At 39.9% G+C, this 14,288-nt stretch overlaps 1 protein-coding gene across 3 annotated transcripts in view; it reads left to right on the top strand.

Moving 5' to 3' along the window:
• pbx4 (pre-B-cell leukemia transcription factor 4) overlaps positions 1-14,288 on the top strand; it is a 106,520-nt gene that overhangs the window by 29,601 nt on the left and 62,631 nt on the right. For all 3 annotated transcript variants that reach the window (XM_061905245.1, XM_061905246.1, XM_061905247.1), the window contains one exon: positions 2,948-3,021. In XM_061905245.1, coding sequence (XP_061761229.1) covers positions 2,948-3,021 — 74 coding nt within the window. The remainder of the gene's footprint in view (positions 1-2,947; positions 3,022-14,288) is intronic.

Here is a 14,288-nt window from a genome sequence, read left to right as displayed (position 1 = left end):
TGTGTGTTCATTCATAGTTGTGATGCCTTCAGGGACAATCTACAATGTAAATAGTCATGGAAGTAAAAAAAAACACATTGAATAAAGAGAAGGTGTGTCCAAATTTTGGCCTGTGCTGTATATACTGCATATATATTATATACACTTCCCGTTGTTGTGTCATAATAGGCTTGTGTTAACTCCAGCACAAGTCAACTGGCGTCTTTCTATTTCAACAGTGTCTGCACGTAATGAAATCCACCGAGGTAGTTAAATAAATCACCTGCTTAGTTAGAGCTTTTTTAAAATGGGAAATGAATTAGCTGTGTGCCAAAGCTGCTTCTATTGAAGTCAACACTAAGCGTTGCAGTACAATACCCAGCCTAAAGGTTTCATTGTTTTGCAGCAGATTTAACTGCAGTGCTAGTTAATTTTTCTAGAGATTGATCAGTATCGGACGATTTTTACGAAAACGCACGTGATCGCCATTGCCGATTTATGCATGTTGTTGCCAATCATAAATGCAGATCCCATACAGTGTGGAGCCCCTCCCCTAAGATGATGATAATCACCTCCAATACGGAAAATAAACTGCATCTTTTGTATCATTTTTGTGTATCATACATGTTACACAAAGAGTAAGAAACTAGTATGAATATGGTGTCGATATTGTTAAACTGTTAATAGCGCTCACCATGTATATTAAAACAAATGTACAGTTAATACCTGTGATTGGTATCGACTCATCTCACTCACGGGTGATTGGAATTGCCAGCAGAAAACCCTGATGGGAACTTCCTTACATTTTTTCCACACAAAATAATGCCACTCCAATTAATATGTTACAGATACCCAAACTATTTACACAAAAACACATTTCAGAGAGAATAATTATAGTTTAACAAGCAGATTGCAATGCAAAATTCATAAATGGGACACATTACTCTGTGATGAAATGGCGACTTGTCCAGGGTGTAGCTGAGATAGGCTCCAGCGCCCCCCGCGACCCCAAAGGGAATAAGCGGTAGATAATGGATGGGACACATTAAATAGATAAATGAACATTTAGCATGAGTTTTACCTTTATTGAAGACTTTTGTTGGGTAAAACGGTGATGAGCGGAGAGCCCAACGATGCCACCTTTTTACTTTGCTACAAGTTAACAGTGTTTCTCACTTTTTTTTATCAAAGTACATGCACTTGCAGATTATTTTGGCCCTACGGTGGTTTATTTTGCAATTGCACTCACTAAAAATAACCCAGGCTGAGTCCCCAACACATGGGATTCTTTGTTAGGGTATCCAAATGTACCGAATGACTCAATTGAACTGAATAAGTCTTCTTGTTTTTTACACACGATGTTTGACCGTACGATAACTGAGATGGAATATGAAAACTGGGGCAAACTTTTGGAAAAACTATTTGCCGAAAAGTGAGGCGTACGAAAATCACAGGGGTCACCAACGCAGTGCCCGAGGGCACCAGGTCGCCCGTAAGGACCAGGTGAGTCGCCCGCTGGCCTGTTCTAAAAATAGCTGCCTCTATTTTTTGAATTTTATTTATTTGCTAGCAAGCTGGTCTCACTTTGCGCGACATTTTTAATTCTATAAGAGACAAAACTCAAATAGAATGTGAAAATCCAAGAAAATATTTTAAAGACTTGGTCTTCACTGGTTTAAATAAATTAATTTATTTTATTACTTTGCTTCTTATAACTTTCAGAAAGACAATTTTAGAGAAAAAATACAACCTTAAAAATGATTTTTGGATTTTTGAACACAAATACCGTTTTACTTTTTAAATTCCTTCCTCCTCTTTGCTGACAATTTAAATCAATGTTCAAGTAAAAAAACAAAATGTATTGTAAAGAATAATAAATGCATATTAATTAAATTCTTAATTTTAGTTTCTGTTTTTTCGATGAAGAATATTTGTGAAATATTTCTTCAAATTTATGATTAAAATTCCCAAAAATAATTCTGGCAAATCTAGAACATCTGTAGAATCAAATTTAAATCTTATTTCAAAGTCTTTTGAATTTCTTTTACAATTTTTGTTCGGTAAAATCTAGAAGAAATAATGATTTGTCTTTGTTAGAAATATAGCTTGGTCCAATTTGTTATGTATTCTGTTTCTATATATATTTATTGTGAGAAATCATTAAGATGATCAGTGTTGCTACAAAGATAAATATCATTAATTATTAATAATAAAGAGTTAAAGGTAAATTGAGCAAATTGGCTATTTCTAGCAATTTATTTAAGTGTGGTTTCAAAAAGGTTGGTGACCCCTGCTGTAAAGTATTAGGTGTTTGTTTATATTTGAACCCGGCATGGGAGGGCGGGGGGGCTCCAACCAGTCGCCAAACCCCATTACACCCCCCTCCTTTTTTCTTTTTTTTTTCTAACTCCAAGTCCCATGTGGATTTTGTGCAAATGCACTCTTAGTAAGAACGGAGAAGATTATGTGGCAGTTGGTGCTGACTAAAAGTTTTAGTTAAAAAAAAAAAAAAAAGAAGATTATAAACACATCTGGGCTGTGGTGTGCAAGTCACTCTGGTGACTCAAGCTCAACATTGTATGATTCATAGCAGGCTGCTTAACAACAACAGTTACACAACGTGCAAAGTAGAACCTGGTGCTCAGGAGTTCCAACTATCTCTTTACTATTACTCCGCCTCACAGTGCTAATAATCCAAATGACATCATACTTCTTATTTTTTGTCCACGGAAAGAGATACTTTTGCAGTGACAGACGAGGCATTTCCTAAGGAGAATGCCTTGAAGCCGTGTTTTGCTCCACGCTTTGAAACATTCGCACATGCAGCGCTTGCATAGAGGAAGTTTTAAGAAGAAGGAGACGTGGAACAACTTGAGATGGAGGCTCTTTTTTTTTTTTTATTATTATTGTGTTTCCTGCACACGTTCACCCACACCCCCTTTCTGATTCCCTCTTCTGTCTCTTGCAGGAAGCATGCCCTGAACTGTCACAGAATGAAGCCAGCCCTGTTCAGTGTTCTCTGTGAGATCAAAGAGAAGACAGGTGAGTTTCTACTTTGCTCATTTCCTTCTTTTTTTTTTATTTTGCACTCCGCACAGTTTGGGAGTCTTGCGAGGTACTGTGGCGCCTTTTTCCTGCAATAATGGCTTCCTCCATGCAAAGTTACTTCCGTCTTGGCCCAAGAGAATCGGTGGAATATTGATTGTTTGTCCATTTTTGGGCCACGTTAAGTACTTGGAGCTGTTATTTGAAATAATAGCTATCTCTCTTAACCACTGCCTCTGTCATTCAAATGAATATGGCGCCTTTTTCCTTTTTTGATTGATTGATACTTTTATTAGTAGATTGCACAGTACAGTACATATTCCGTACAATTGACCACTAAATGGTAACACCCGAATAAGTTTTTCAACTTGTTTAAGTTGGGGTCCACGTTAATCAATTCATGGTAAATGAATGGCAATGATGGCTTCCTCCATGCAAAGTTACTTCCGTCTTGCCCCAAGAGATGGTGGAATGTTGATTGTTTGTCCATTTTTGGGCCACGTTAAGTACTTGGAGCTGTTATTTGAAATAATAACCATCTCTCTTAACTACTGCCTCTGTCATTCAAATGAATATGGCGCCTTTTTCCTGCAATGAGGGCTTCCTCCATGCAAAGTAACTTCCTTCTTGGCCCAAGAGAATCGGTGGAATATTGATTGTTTGTCCATTTTTGGGCCACGTTAAGTACTTTGAGCTGTTATTTGAAATAATAACCATCTCTCTTAACTACTGCCTCTGTCATTCAAATGAATATGGTGCCTTTTTCCTGCAATGATGGCTTCCTCCATGCAAAGTTACTTCCTTCTTGGCCCAAGAGAATCGGTGGAATATTGATTGTTTGTCCATTTTTGGGCCATGTTAAGTACTTGGAGCTGTTATTTGAAATAATAGCTTTCTCTTTTTTACTACTGCCTCTGTCATTCAAATGAATATGCCGCCTTTTTCCTGCAATAATGGCTTCCTCCATGCAAAGTTACTTCCTTCTTGGCCCAAGATAACCGGTGGAATATTGATTGTTTGTCCATTTTTGGGCCACGTTAAGTACTTGGAGCTGTTATTTGAAATAATAACCATCTCTCTTAACTACTGCCTCTGTCATTCAAATGAATATGGCGCCTTTTTCCTGCAATGATGGCTTCCTCCATGCAAAGTTACTTCCTTCTTGGCCCAAGATAACCGGTGGAATATTGATTGTTTGTCCATTTTTGGGCCACGTTAAGTACTTGGAGCTGTTATTTGAAATAATAACTATCTGTCTTAACTAACAACTATGTCATCCAAATGAAAATGGCGCCTTTTTCCTGCAATGATGGCTTCCTCCATGCAAAGTTACTTCCTTCGTGGCCCAAGAGAATCGGTGGAATATTGATTGTTTGTCCATTTTTGGGCCACGTTAAGTACTTGGAGCTGTTATTTGAAATAATAACTCTCTGTCTTAACTAACAACTATGTCATCCAAATGAAAATGGCGCCTTTTTCCTGCAATGATGGCTTCCTCCATGCAAAGTTACTTCCTTCTTGGCCCAAGATAACCGGTGGAATATTGATTGTTTGTCCATTTTTGGGCCACGTTAAGTACTTGGAGCTGTTATTTGAAATAATAACTATCTCTCTTAACTACTGCCTCTGTTCTCCAAATTAATATGGCGCCCTTTTCCTGCAATGATGGCTTCCTCCATGCAAAGTTACTTCCTTCTTGGCCCAAGAGAATCGGTGGAATATTGATTGTTTGTCCATTTTTGGGCCACGTTAAGTACTTGGAGCTGTTATTTGAAATAATAACTATCTCTCTTAACTACTGCCTCTGTCATCCAAATGAATATGTCGCCTTTTTCCTGCAATGATGGGTTCCTCCATGCAAAGTTACTTCCTTCTTGGCCCAAGAGAATCGGTGAAATATTGATTGTTTGTCCATTTTTGGGCCACGTTAAGTACTTGGAGCTGTTATTTGAAATAATAGCTATCTCTCTTAACCACTGCCTCTGTCATTCAAATGAATAGACTGGAAAAAAAGGGACAATTTGCACACAGGCCGCTATGAAAAGAATCCGCAGGGGTTATTGCTTCACAGTCGGTGTATTATTCCATCTCCACATGTTATTTTCTGGCGCACTCTTACGAGGTCTACACTCACGCTGCAGCGTAATGCAATTATCCACTGGTAATAAATTGCCATGCATATCAATGCAGCCAAACATAGCATGTCGTGCAGTACAAGCAAAGAAATGCTCGTAACGTGGGCTCTCATATAAACTGACGGAATATTCTCTATTAACATACGCCGCTCGATGAAGAACTCGCTCGCTCTCATCTTAAACGAAACCAGTTGTTTATCGCCGTCTAGTTAGCTGTTCCAGTCAGATTCTAGTGCGGCTCAAAGGACGAGGCTTAGGGAGGCTGGCAGATTGATGGTTATGGTACTGTGAATGGGTGGGTTTTTGAACCCCCCCCCTCTCCCTACCATCCTTTTTTCAGTGCATCCCCGCACTGAAATCCTCTCTTGTTCAAATACAATTTGAAAGCGCTGTGCCGCTTGTCTGTCGTGGCTCTCTGTCAATAATGTATTATTGCTCTCCAGTGATTGGAGAAAAGTATAGGATAGGCTTGAGCGAGTGGGGCAGGGTACACAGTTTCCCCGGCAACCGGTGCTCCTATTTACCCTAATGCCATTCACTTTGATTTTCACATGGAGGCTCCCAGCGAACCAGAGCGTGGGGCTCTGTTAGCACTCGAGACTGTACAAGGGAACAAATGGCAGACACACAATATATTTAGAAATATGGTAACAGTGAGATGCAGAAATTCTTGCTTTGGCTTGTTAGCTGCTGGCCGTATGCCACGCGGTGCCATCTCAGCTGTGCAGTTACCTGCTTTGGCATTTCTCTGCTCCTCACAAGACCCCCCCTCCCCTCCTTGCAGGCTCCATTATGTGCTGCTGGAATGGGAATTGACTTCTTCTCAGCACTGCCTTTCGGAGGACCCAATCAGTAACCCTCTTGTAGTTCCACAGATTTTTTTATACAGTCTTTTTTATTTCCACTGACATGCACTTGTCAGCGCCTACACACACACACACTCTCTCTCTCTCGTGCACATACAGTACAAGCAAAGCAAAGGAGGATAAAAGCCATCTTTGGGTCTACTCCTACTGATTCTGTGTTGTCCTCTCCTCGCTCCCTCCAGCTCACTCCCATTCTTGAAAGCGAAGACTTGCTTTGAACTCGGGGCTTTGATATGGTAATGTAATGGTGCTGTTGGAGGAGGGGCTGGTGGGCCGGTGGGGGAGGGGAGGTGAATTCCTCTGAGTACTGCAGTTGGTTAGATTGTTTTCATTGTAAAGGAAATGTTCTGCGCAAATGCCAGTGCCCCCTTCTGCCTTACGTCACCACCCCGCGCCCCCCCCCTCAAAGCCACCCGGTATTATTGTTTTTAACCCTCAAATTAAACATGACTTGCATCTGCATGATATGTTACAGTGTTTAATAGTTGATTAAAAACACACGTTGTGGGAGAAAATAGGCACCGTATACAGAGAGAGGCAGGAAATGATCAGAGTGAAGAGTTAGGGGCTTGGCTGCAACTCTGTTTTCGCTCTCATGGGTATTTTATGTAAAAATAGCTCTCAGTGCAATTTGCCAAAATCTCCCACAAGCCACCGGCGCGACGCTGAGAAGTTTTTACATTTTAGTTTGGGGCATCTTCTAGGCATTGTCTGTTTACCTTTTAAGTCCTCCTTTATGCAAACCTGTCACTCACTCTGTTCCGTCACAGCCCTCCTATTACACGCGCCAACACCTTATTTTTAGATGTGCTCGGCATACAATTGTTTCCCAAAATTAATTATTCAGACTGCGTGTGAAATGTGCCCTGGACACAGTAAAGCCTATTCTAAGTATCTGCTTTCTTGCCAAACAAGGACACTTTTCATCAAAACACACGCCACTTAGCTTGAGTGGCCTTGTAGACCAACGCAGGTAATTAACTAATTGGAGACCAGCATTGTGCCTTTTTAATCTCATCACCCACAGATGTAGTTAGTATGTTATATTCATATAGCCCCAATTAGATTCCCAACAATAGCCCATTCATTATAATGAATTTGCACTAAATTAGTTTGCTTGCAATTTTGTTGTACAATGACAATAAAGATTTGTTCTATTGTATTTTATACAGCGGGGTGGCTTGAATCAGTGGTGTTAATATGCCCCGTTCCTAATTAGGGATCCTGTTACTACCCCCTCTGTTTGCATTAACAATCTCAGTATATTCACAGCACCCCTTGTTGTATGCATAACAATATTATTCCAGCCGCCAAATGGGCCTCAATTACATGTTAATTGAATTGAAAGTTGTAAAAACACAAAACAAACTGGTTATTAACTTAAGAGTTGTTTATTCTCAGGCAGAAGTGTGATTAGAATGTTTTGAATTTCACGTTTGGGTTGATAAAGCTGTAATGTGTTGTGGCCAACCCAAACATGACAAGTAAGATAAGATAAGAAGAAGCCTTATTTTCCACTAATAATAATAATACTGCCTTAAGATAATGATTAACCATGGTAGAGATATGTTGCCAAAATATTTCAGAGGTTACCCGCTAATTTATTGTTAATGTGTGTTTGTTTTGACAACATTGTTTAGCATCACCTGACTGCAATTAATTTTATGTCAGACCAGTGAATCACCGGCCTCATTAAAGCTGCTTAATTATTACAAGATTTAAAGAGACCAATTTAAAACGGTGCCATAAAATTTTATTGTTGTTAGGAACCTACAGGCTGTCATTATTATCCTGTATTTTTTTAATGAAGCCTTAAAGCTGCAGTAACTCCATCTCCTCGCCTGGACCGATAGTAGCGTTTTAACTATTTGCTGAGACTCTGCGATTTGATATTAATGCTATGCAGTGGAGCAGGATTGTATCATTGCTTTTTGAGGCATCTCAGTTGTGTTGCGTGGTGTCCTGTCACTCACTCTCTGCAGAGGAGAATGGAAAAAAGATGGTGGGTGGGTGGGTGGGTGGGTGGGTGGAGACAGGGGGCAGCGGTGGATGCAGGAGTGATACAAGGAGATTGATGAGGCAGTAAGAGCAGGAGTAATTACTTGATGTCCATTTCCCAAGCCGGATTGGCAGACGGCTAATATCACACAGACCCCTGGCCCTGACAGACGCACTGCCAACCCCCCCCCCACCTCCAAAACCTCGACCGCCACCCCCCAGCATAGCACCTCAACCTTCAGCCTAGGCCTAATGGTGTGTGGCCTGTGTGAGTTTCCCATGTGGTTTTATTCCTACAGGAACAGGATGCCTGTTTACAGATGGGGACAACTTTGGCCATGTTTTCATTGGTTAATTCACTCAGTTTTGACATGTCTTAGCCCAATTTATGACACTTAATATTTCGTGGAGACCATTTTTGTTTACGTGTTTAGCCTACTCATCATCACATGTCTTATGTGTGCAAATACGTGATTTTATTTTAGTCTTTGTATGGATTTCTATTCGATATGCGCAACATTGACAATACACGTTATGTATTATATATATATATATTTGGCTGACAAAGGCCTACTGAAAGCCACTACTACCGACCACACAGTCTGATAGTTTATATATCAATTATGAAATATTAAAGGGGAACATTATCACAATTTCAAAAGGGTTAAAAACAATTAAAATCAGTTCCCAGTAGCTTGTTATATTTTTGGAAGTTTTTTTCCAAATTTTACCGGTCCCGGAATATCCCTAAATAAAGCTTTAAAATGCCTTATTTTCGCTATCTTCGAAACCACTATCCATTTCCCTGTGACGTCATACAGGGCTGCCAATACAAACAACATGGCGGTTACCACAGCAAGATATAGCGACATTAGCTCGGATTCAGACTCGGATTTCAGCGGCTTAAGCGATTCAACAGATTACGCATGTATTGAAACAGCTGGTCGGAACATGGAGGCAGATAGCGAAAACGAAATTGAAGCTATTGAGCGAATAGCTATTGACGCTATTCAATAGGCCATAGCGTGGGTGTACCTAATGAAGTGGCCCATAGCATGGCTGCCTTTTTAGCATCGCCGGTAAAATGTGCGGACCAAACGATCAGGACTTTCGCATCTTGTGACACTGGAGCAACTTAAATCCATCGATTTGTAAGTGTTTGTTTCGCATTAAATGTGGGTATCTAGTTTCAAATGTACATACAGCTAGCGTAATTAGCATGTTAGCATCGATTAGCTGGCAGTCATGCCGTGACCAAATATGTCTGATTAGCACATAAGTCAACAACATCAACAAAACTCCCCTTTGTGATTTCGTTGACTTAATCGTTGCAAATGCATCTGCAGGTTATCCATACATCTCTCTGCCATGTCCGTCTTAGCACCGCCGGAAAAATGTGCAGACACTCTGGCACATTCAATGGGGGTCTGGCGGCAGATTTCATGCCAGTGGTGCAACTTGAATCCCTCCCTGTTAGTGTTGTTACACCCTCCGACAACACACCGACGAGGCATGATGTCTCCAAGGTTCCAAAAATTGTCTAAAAAACGGAAAATATCAGAGCTGAGACCCAGTGTTTGTAATGTGAAAATGAAAATGGCGGGTGTGTTACCTCGGCGACGTCACGTTCTGACGTCATCGCTAAAAGACCGATAAACAGAAAGGCGTTTAATTTGCCCAAATTCACCCATTTAGAGTTCGGAAATCGGTTAAAAAAATACATGGTCTTTTTTCTGCAACATCAAGTGCGTTTCAGTGTACTCAGGCGCAGTACAGGATAAAAATTTAAATGTAAAACAGTTCAAAGTAATAAAATATAACACAGGAAATATAAAAGCAGTATATAGTAAAATACATAATAACACTGGACATTACATTAATACTAGCATATTAATGTGATAATGCATGTTGATGACACATTGTGACCCCAAAATTGACAGCAACATGGGAACAAACACATCCTCAACGTAATCTAACATTCTAGCTAGCAGCTAACGTCCCTCCGCAGTGCAAAGCCACTTCTGAGTCAGCAATCCTTGCATCCATGGCAGCAAATAAACTTGTAAGGACGAGGAATAGCTAAACATTAGAGATAAATGTTTTAAAATGTAATATCGGAAACTATCGGTATCGGTTTTAAAAAGAAAAACTTGTTTTGATTATTTGTTTTCATTTTTTTTAGTAGGGGAAAAAATTGTGATTCAAATTTTGGGGAGAAACTCTGACTTTTTTATTTTTAGGCCATTTTGCCCTGGGCTAGCTAAAGTAAGATGCAGTTTCATTTCAAACATTTTGTTTTTGATGAAATAAAAGCCAAACATCTTTTGAATTATCTTTCATTTTTATCGATTGGTTTCTTTAAAAAGTAGGGGTAACATCTGACAAAATCTTGTGAAAAATCTGATTGTATTATTAGGCCATATCTCAGAGGCCTAATTGGTAGTTTTGCTCAAAACTAATGTATAGTATCAAACAAAAGAAGAATGAGATTAGATAGTACTTTATTTATTCCGTCAGGAGAGTTCCTTCAGGAAAATTAAAATTTTCAGCACAATCCCATTCAAGTTTAGACAAACATTACAGGGAGACAGAACAGGATCGCTGACGGGTCTGCCGGCTTCCAGCGCCCCTTACAAAAAAGATGAGATAAAGGTAAACAAAGGGGGGGAGGGGGGGTAAAAAAAATTGCAGATTAAAATAAAATTTTAAAAATCGGTCTTTGCCTGGGCCCTGGAGAGGAGGTGCAGACTGAGGCCAAGGGGAAAAAAACAAATAAATAAATAAATTTAAAAAATTAAAAAACAACTCATAACCATGGTGGAAACATTACACATCAAAGAACACAGAGGACATTAAAGACATTAAAGCAGCAGATACAACCAGACACTTCTACATACAGCTATGAATAAAAAGTAAAATAAACATATCCACTGTGGTGGCCTCTGCGGTGTGTTCCACGCCATCGTCTGCTGGGGAGGAGGGAGCATGGCCAGAGACAGGAGCAGACCCAACAAAGCAACCAAAACAGCCGACTCCACTCTTGGCCAGTGTCCAGTCCGCATGGATGAGCGAGGATACGTCCAAGGTGACTGAGGTGTCCGACACCTGCTCACCCAGTCAAGACACCACGAAGCCTCTCCGTCCCAGCGCTCAGTGCTAACTCCGCAGCCCTGTCCCCTCATCCGCATCTCCTCCAGTCCCTCCAAACATACTCCGGTGTGGCAGACACCCAGTAGCTGGTCTCCATAGCCAAAAGGCTCCCGGGAGGCAGATCCAGAAGTCCACAAAAAAAAAGCACCACAGAGGTCACGAAAGTGCCACCCCTTGTCACACAGTCCCAAAGGGTCCCGGACCAAAAGGCAAAAAAATATAATAAGACATGAAAACAAGAGGGAAACACAAAAGGATGACACAAGAGCACAGAGCTTCTGCCTACAGCAGCCACTACAGCAGCGCCATCTTGGAAAAAAAAAAAGTGTTTACTACATTTGAATAATATAATGATGATGTTACAACAGAAAGTAATCAGGTATTAACATTAAATGAGCAAGTAGAATAATAGTTTTGAGAAAATAAAAAAACTAAATTAAGCAATATGTTACAACATACATCAGCAGCCAAATAAGGAGGCTTTGCAACCTGGTTCTATTATAACTTGCTTACTTAATTATATATTTTTACCGCAGGTGGCTGCAAATTAAATCACAATATAGATTTTAGGCCATATTGCCCATCCCTATTTTCCATAATGAAAGGTGACGAATATCATATACAAGAGGCTACCTGTTTGTTTCAGTGTTCCCAACGATCAATCACGTGCTTATTGTTATTATTATTATTATTATTATTACACATTACCGTCTTTCCCCCAGGGCTGCACTGCAATCCAGTTGAATCATCAAATTTACACAATTGGCCATAATTAGCAAAAAGTGACTGCAAAAATGAAAAGCGAAACAAAGAACTACAAACAAACTTTTTCTTCTTTTTTTACATGCTCTTGAGTACTTTTATATGGGGATGGACCTCACAGCACCATCTGGTACGACACGAGTCCCCACTTTATATGTCGCTAGTTGCTTTTTTTTAAAACGATATGGTTCTGATTACTTGCTAAATCAATATACACAAGCCACAAAGTTGTTTAATTGGCAACACTGCTGTGTCGTCTTATTCTTTGGCGGACCCCGGTGCGTTATAATGTATTAATGAGTGAAGGCTACCCGGTTGCGCCAAATGTATGAATTAATTCATTTTAAAATTTAACTATGACGATGTTACGAAAATTGTTAAATCAGTCTTGTTCTGTATCACGTCTTGCTTGCGTCTCCAAGTTATGCTCCTTCTTCCTGCGATAACGCTTTTCACAGCAGTCTGCATACACACGGCAGTGTTTCCTATTTATTTGCGGCCACAAATAAACCCGCAAATGCAGATTTCGGTTGCCCCTCGCTCATAAACAAATGATAATGGAACTGTGGCGGGTGTATCGTAAAATCCGCTTCACAACACGCCTCATACGCACGCACCTGCTTTGCCAGAGGAGACAATAGAGCTGGACAATTAATCAGATTTTGATTTCGATTATGGCTTCTCACCATCATGAAAATATCAGGGGGGGGGGGAACGATTATGCATCATGCATGTAAATTCTGGAGCGTGTGACGGCACGAAAAAAAAGAGCAGGTCCACTAGTAGTATGAGATGTCGTCATGGTTGCTACTAGGGTTGTACGGTATACCACTACTAATATAGTACCACAATACTAATGAATGATATTCGGTACTATACCGCTTCTAAAGAGTAAAGGTTTTTGCTACACTTTGCCTGACTGGTAAAATGCTTTCCGTATTTCCTTGAATTGCCGCCGGGGCGCTAATTAATTTACAACCTCTTCTCACTCCGGCGCTTACCAAAGGCATGCGGTAAATTTAGGCCAGCGCTTAAAAATTTGAGTGTGATGTAAGGATACCATCATACCATCACTTTATTATGGTCCTACCTTTACTTATAAATGAAGTCCATGCCCATCTCCTTTTGATCAAAAGCATCGATAACATGTTTATAGAAGTCTTCGTTAAGTTTTAAAAGTCTCTCTGTCTCGATGGAGATCTTCCTTTATTACCTCCTGCTTCGATTGAAAGTCCAGTTTAGAAAACTGTTTTATTTTAAATATGTAATCCTCCATGTTAAAAGTGCAAGCGAGAGGAAAAAATAAACACACGCTGCTTGTTGTCACTTCTTCTGCAGCCGAGTAGTCGCAAGAAGGATCACTAGCGCCCTCTACCACCAGGAGGCGGGAGTCATTTAATGACTCATATTTGACACACGCAGCTACGGTATATTAATAAAACATAGCTGCTTACTGTTCATTTTAGCATATTCAATAGCTTGGACCTTAAATCTTACTGAATAGCTCTTAATCTTTTTCCCTTTATGCGATTTCAAAGTATTGAAATCAGCCTCCTCCATTTTGAAAATGATGACAGGTGAAGTGTCACTCGTGACGTGACGAGTTTGACCCTGCGGAAATTCTAGGCATATGCTAATTATTTTGCGAAACGAGTTTGACCCGGCGGAAATTCTAGACATGCGCTAATCATAAATAATATTTTGCGAAACGAGTTTGACCCGGCGGTAATTCCAGGCAGGCGCATACTATATACCCGGCGGCAATTCAAGGAAATACGGTATGTGAACTAGTCCTTGGTAAAATGTGGCCAGTTGGGCCATTTGAGGAACGCAGCTTTTTTGTACAGGCTATTGTAAAAATAAAGTGTTGACAAAAGGCCATTAAAAATGGGTAAAATAGAGCAAAATGGCACAATAAAAGCTGACATGTTGATACAAATAATGAATAGATGTTAAAAATCTGTGTTACTTTAGGTTTTTTAAATTGGCATATTTAATTGCTGACACAATGATGAAGTTATCAACATCTCCCCCTCTGTTGTCTCGTAGTTTTGTCAAAACATCTGAAAAAAGTTATTGAAAATTGTGAGTTTTAAGAGAAAATACTTGGGATTTTATTTTGGTCCAAAATTGTGCAGCCCTAGATCATTGGCAATTTTCAGAAAGGTTTACATGTGACAATATTAAATGTGTCCCCACAGAAACAATTTCTCTTAATTTACCCGTGTAGTGATGTAATGCTTTCTGGTGTTAATAATAAACAGCAATGAAATTCAAAATTTCAATGCAACATGTAGGAAATTTACCAGGGAAATTGTTAAAAAATACAAAACTCAGAACCCGTGAAGTTTGC

This window comes from Nerophis ophidion, linkage group LG07, assembly GCF_033978795.1.
Source record: "Nerophis ophidion isolate RoL-2023_Sa linkage group LG07, RoL_Noph_v1.0, whole genome shotgun sequence".
Taxonomy (NCBI): domain Eukaryota; kingdom Metazoa; phylum Chordata; class Actinopteri; order Syngnathiformes; family Syngnathidae; genus Nerophis; species Nerophis ophidion.
The sequence above is the reverse complement of the archived record's forward strand: the minus strand, read 5'-3'. Positions and strand labels throughout refer to the sequence as shown.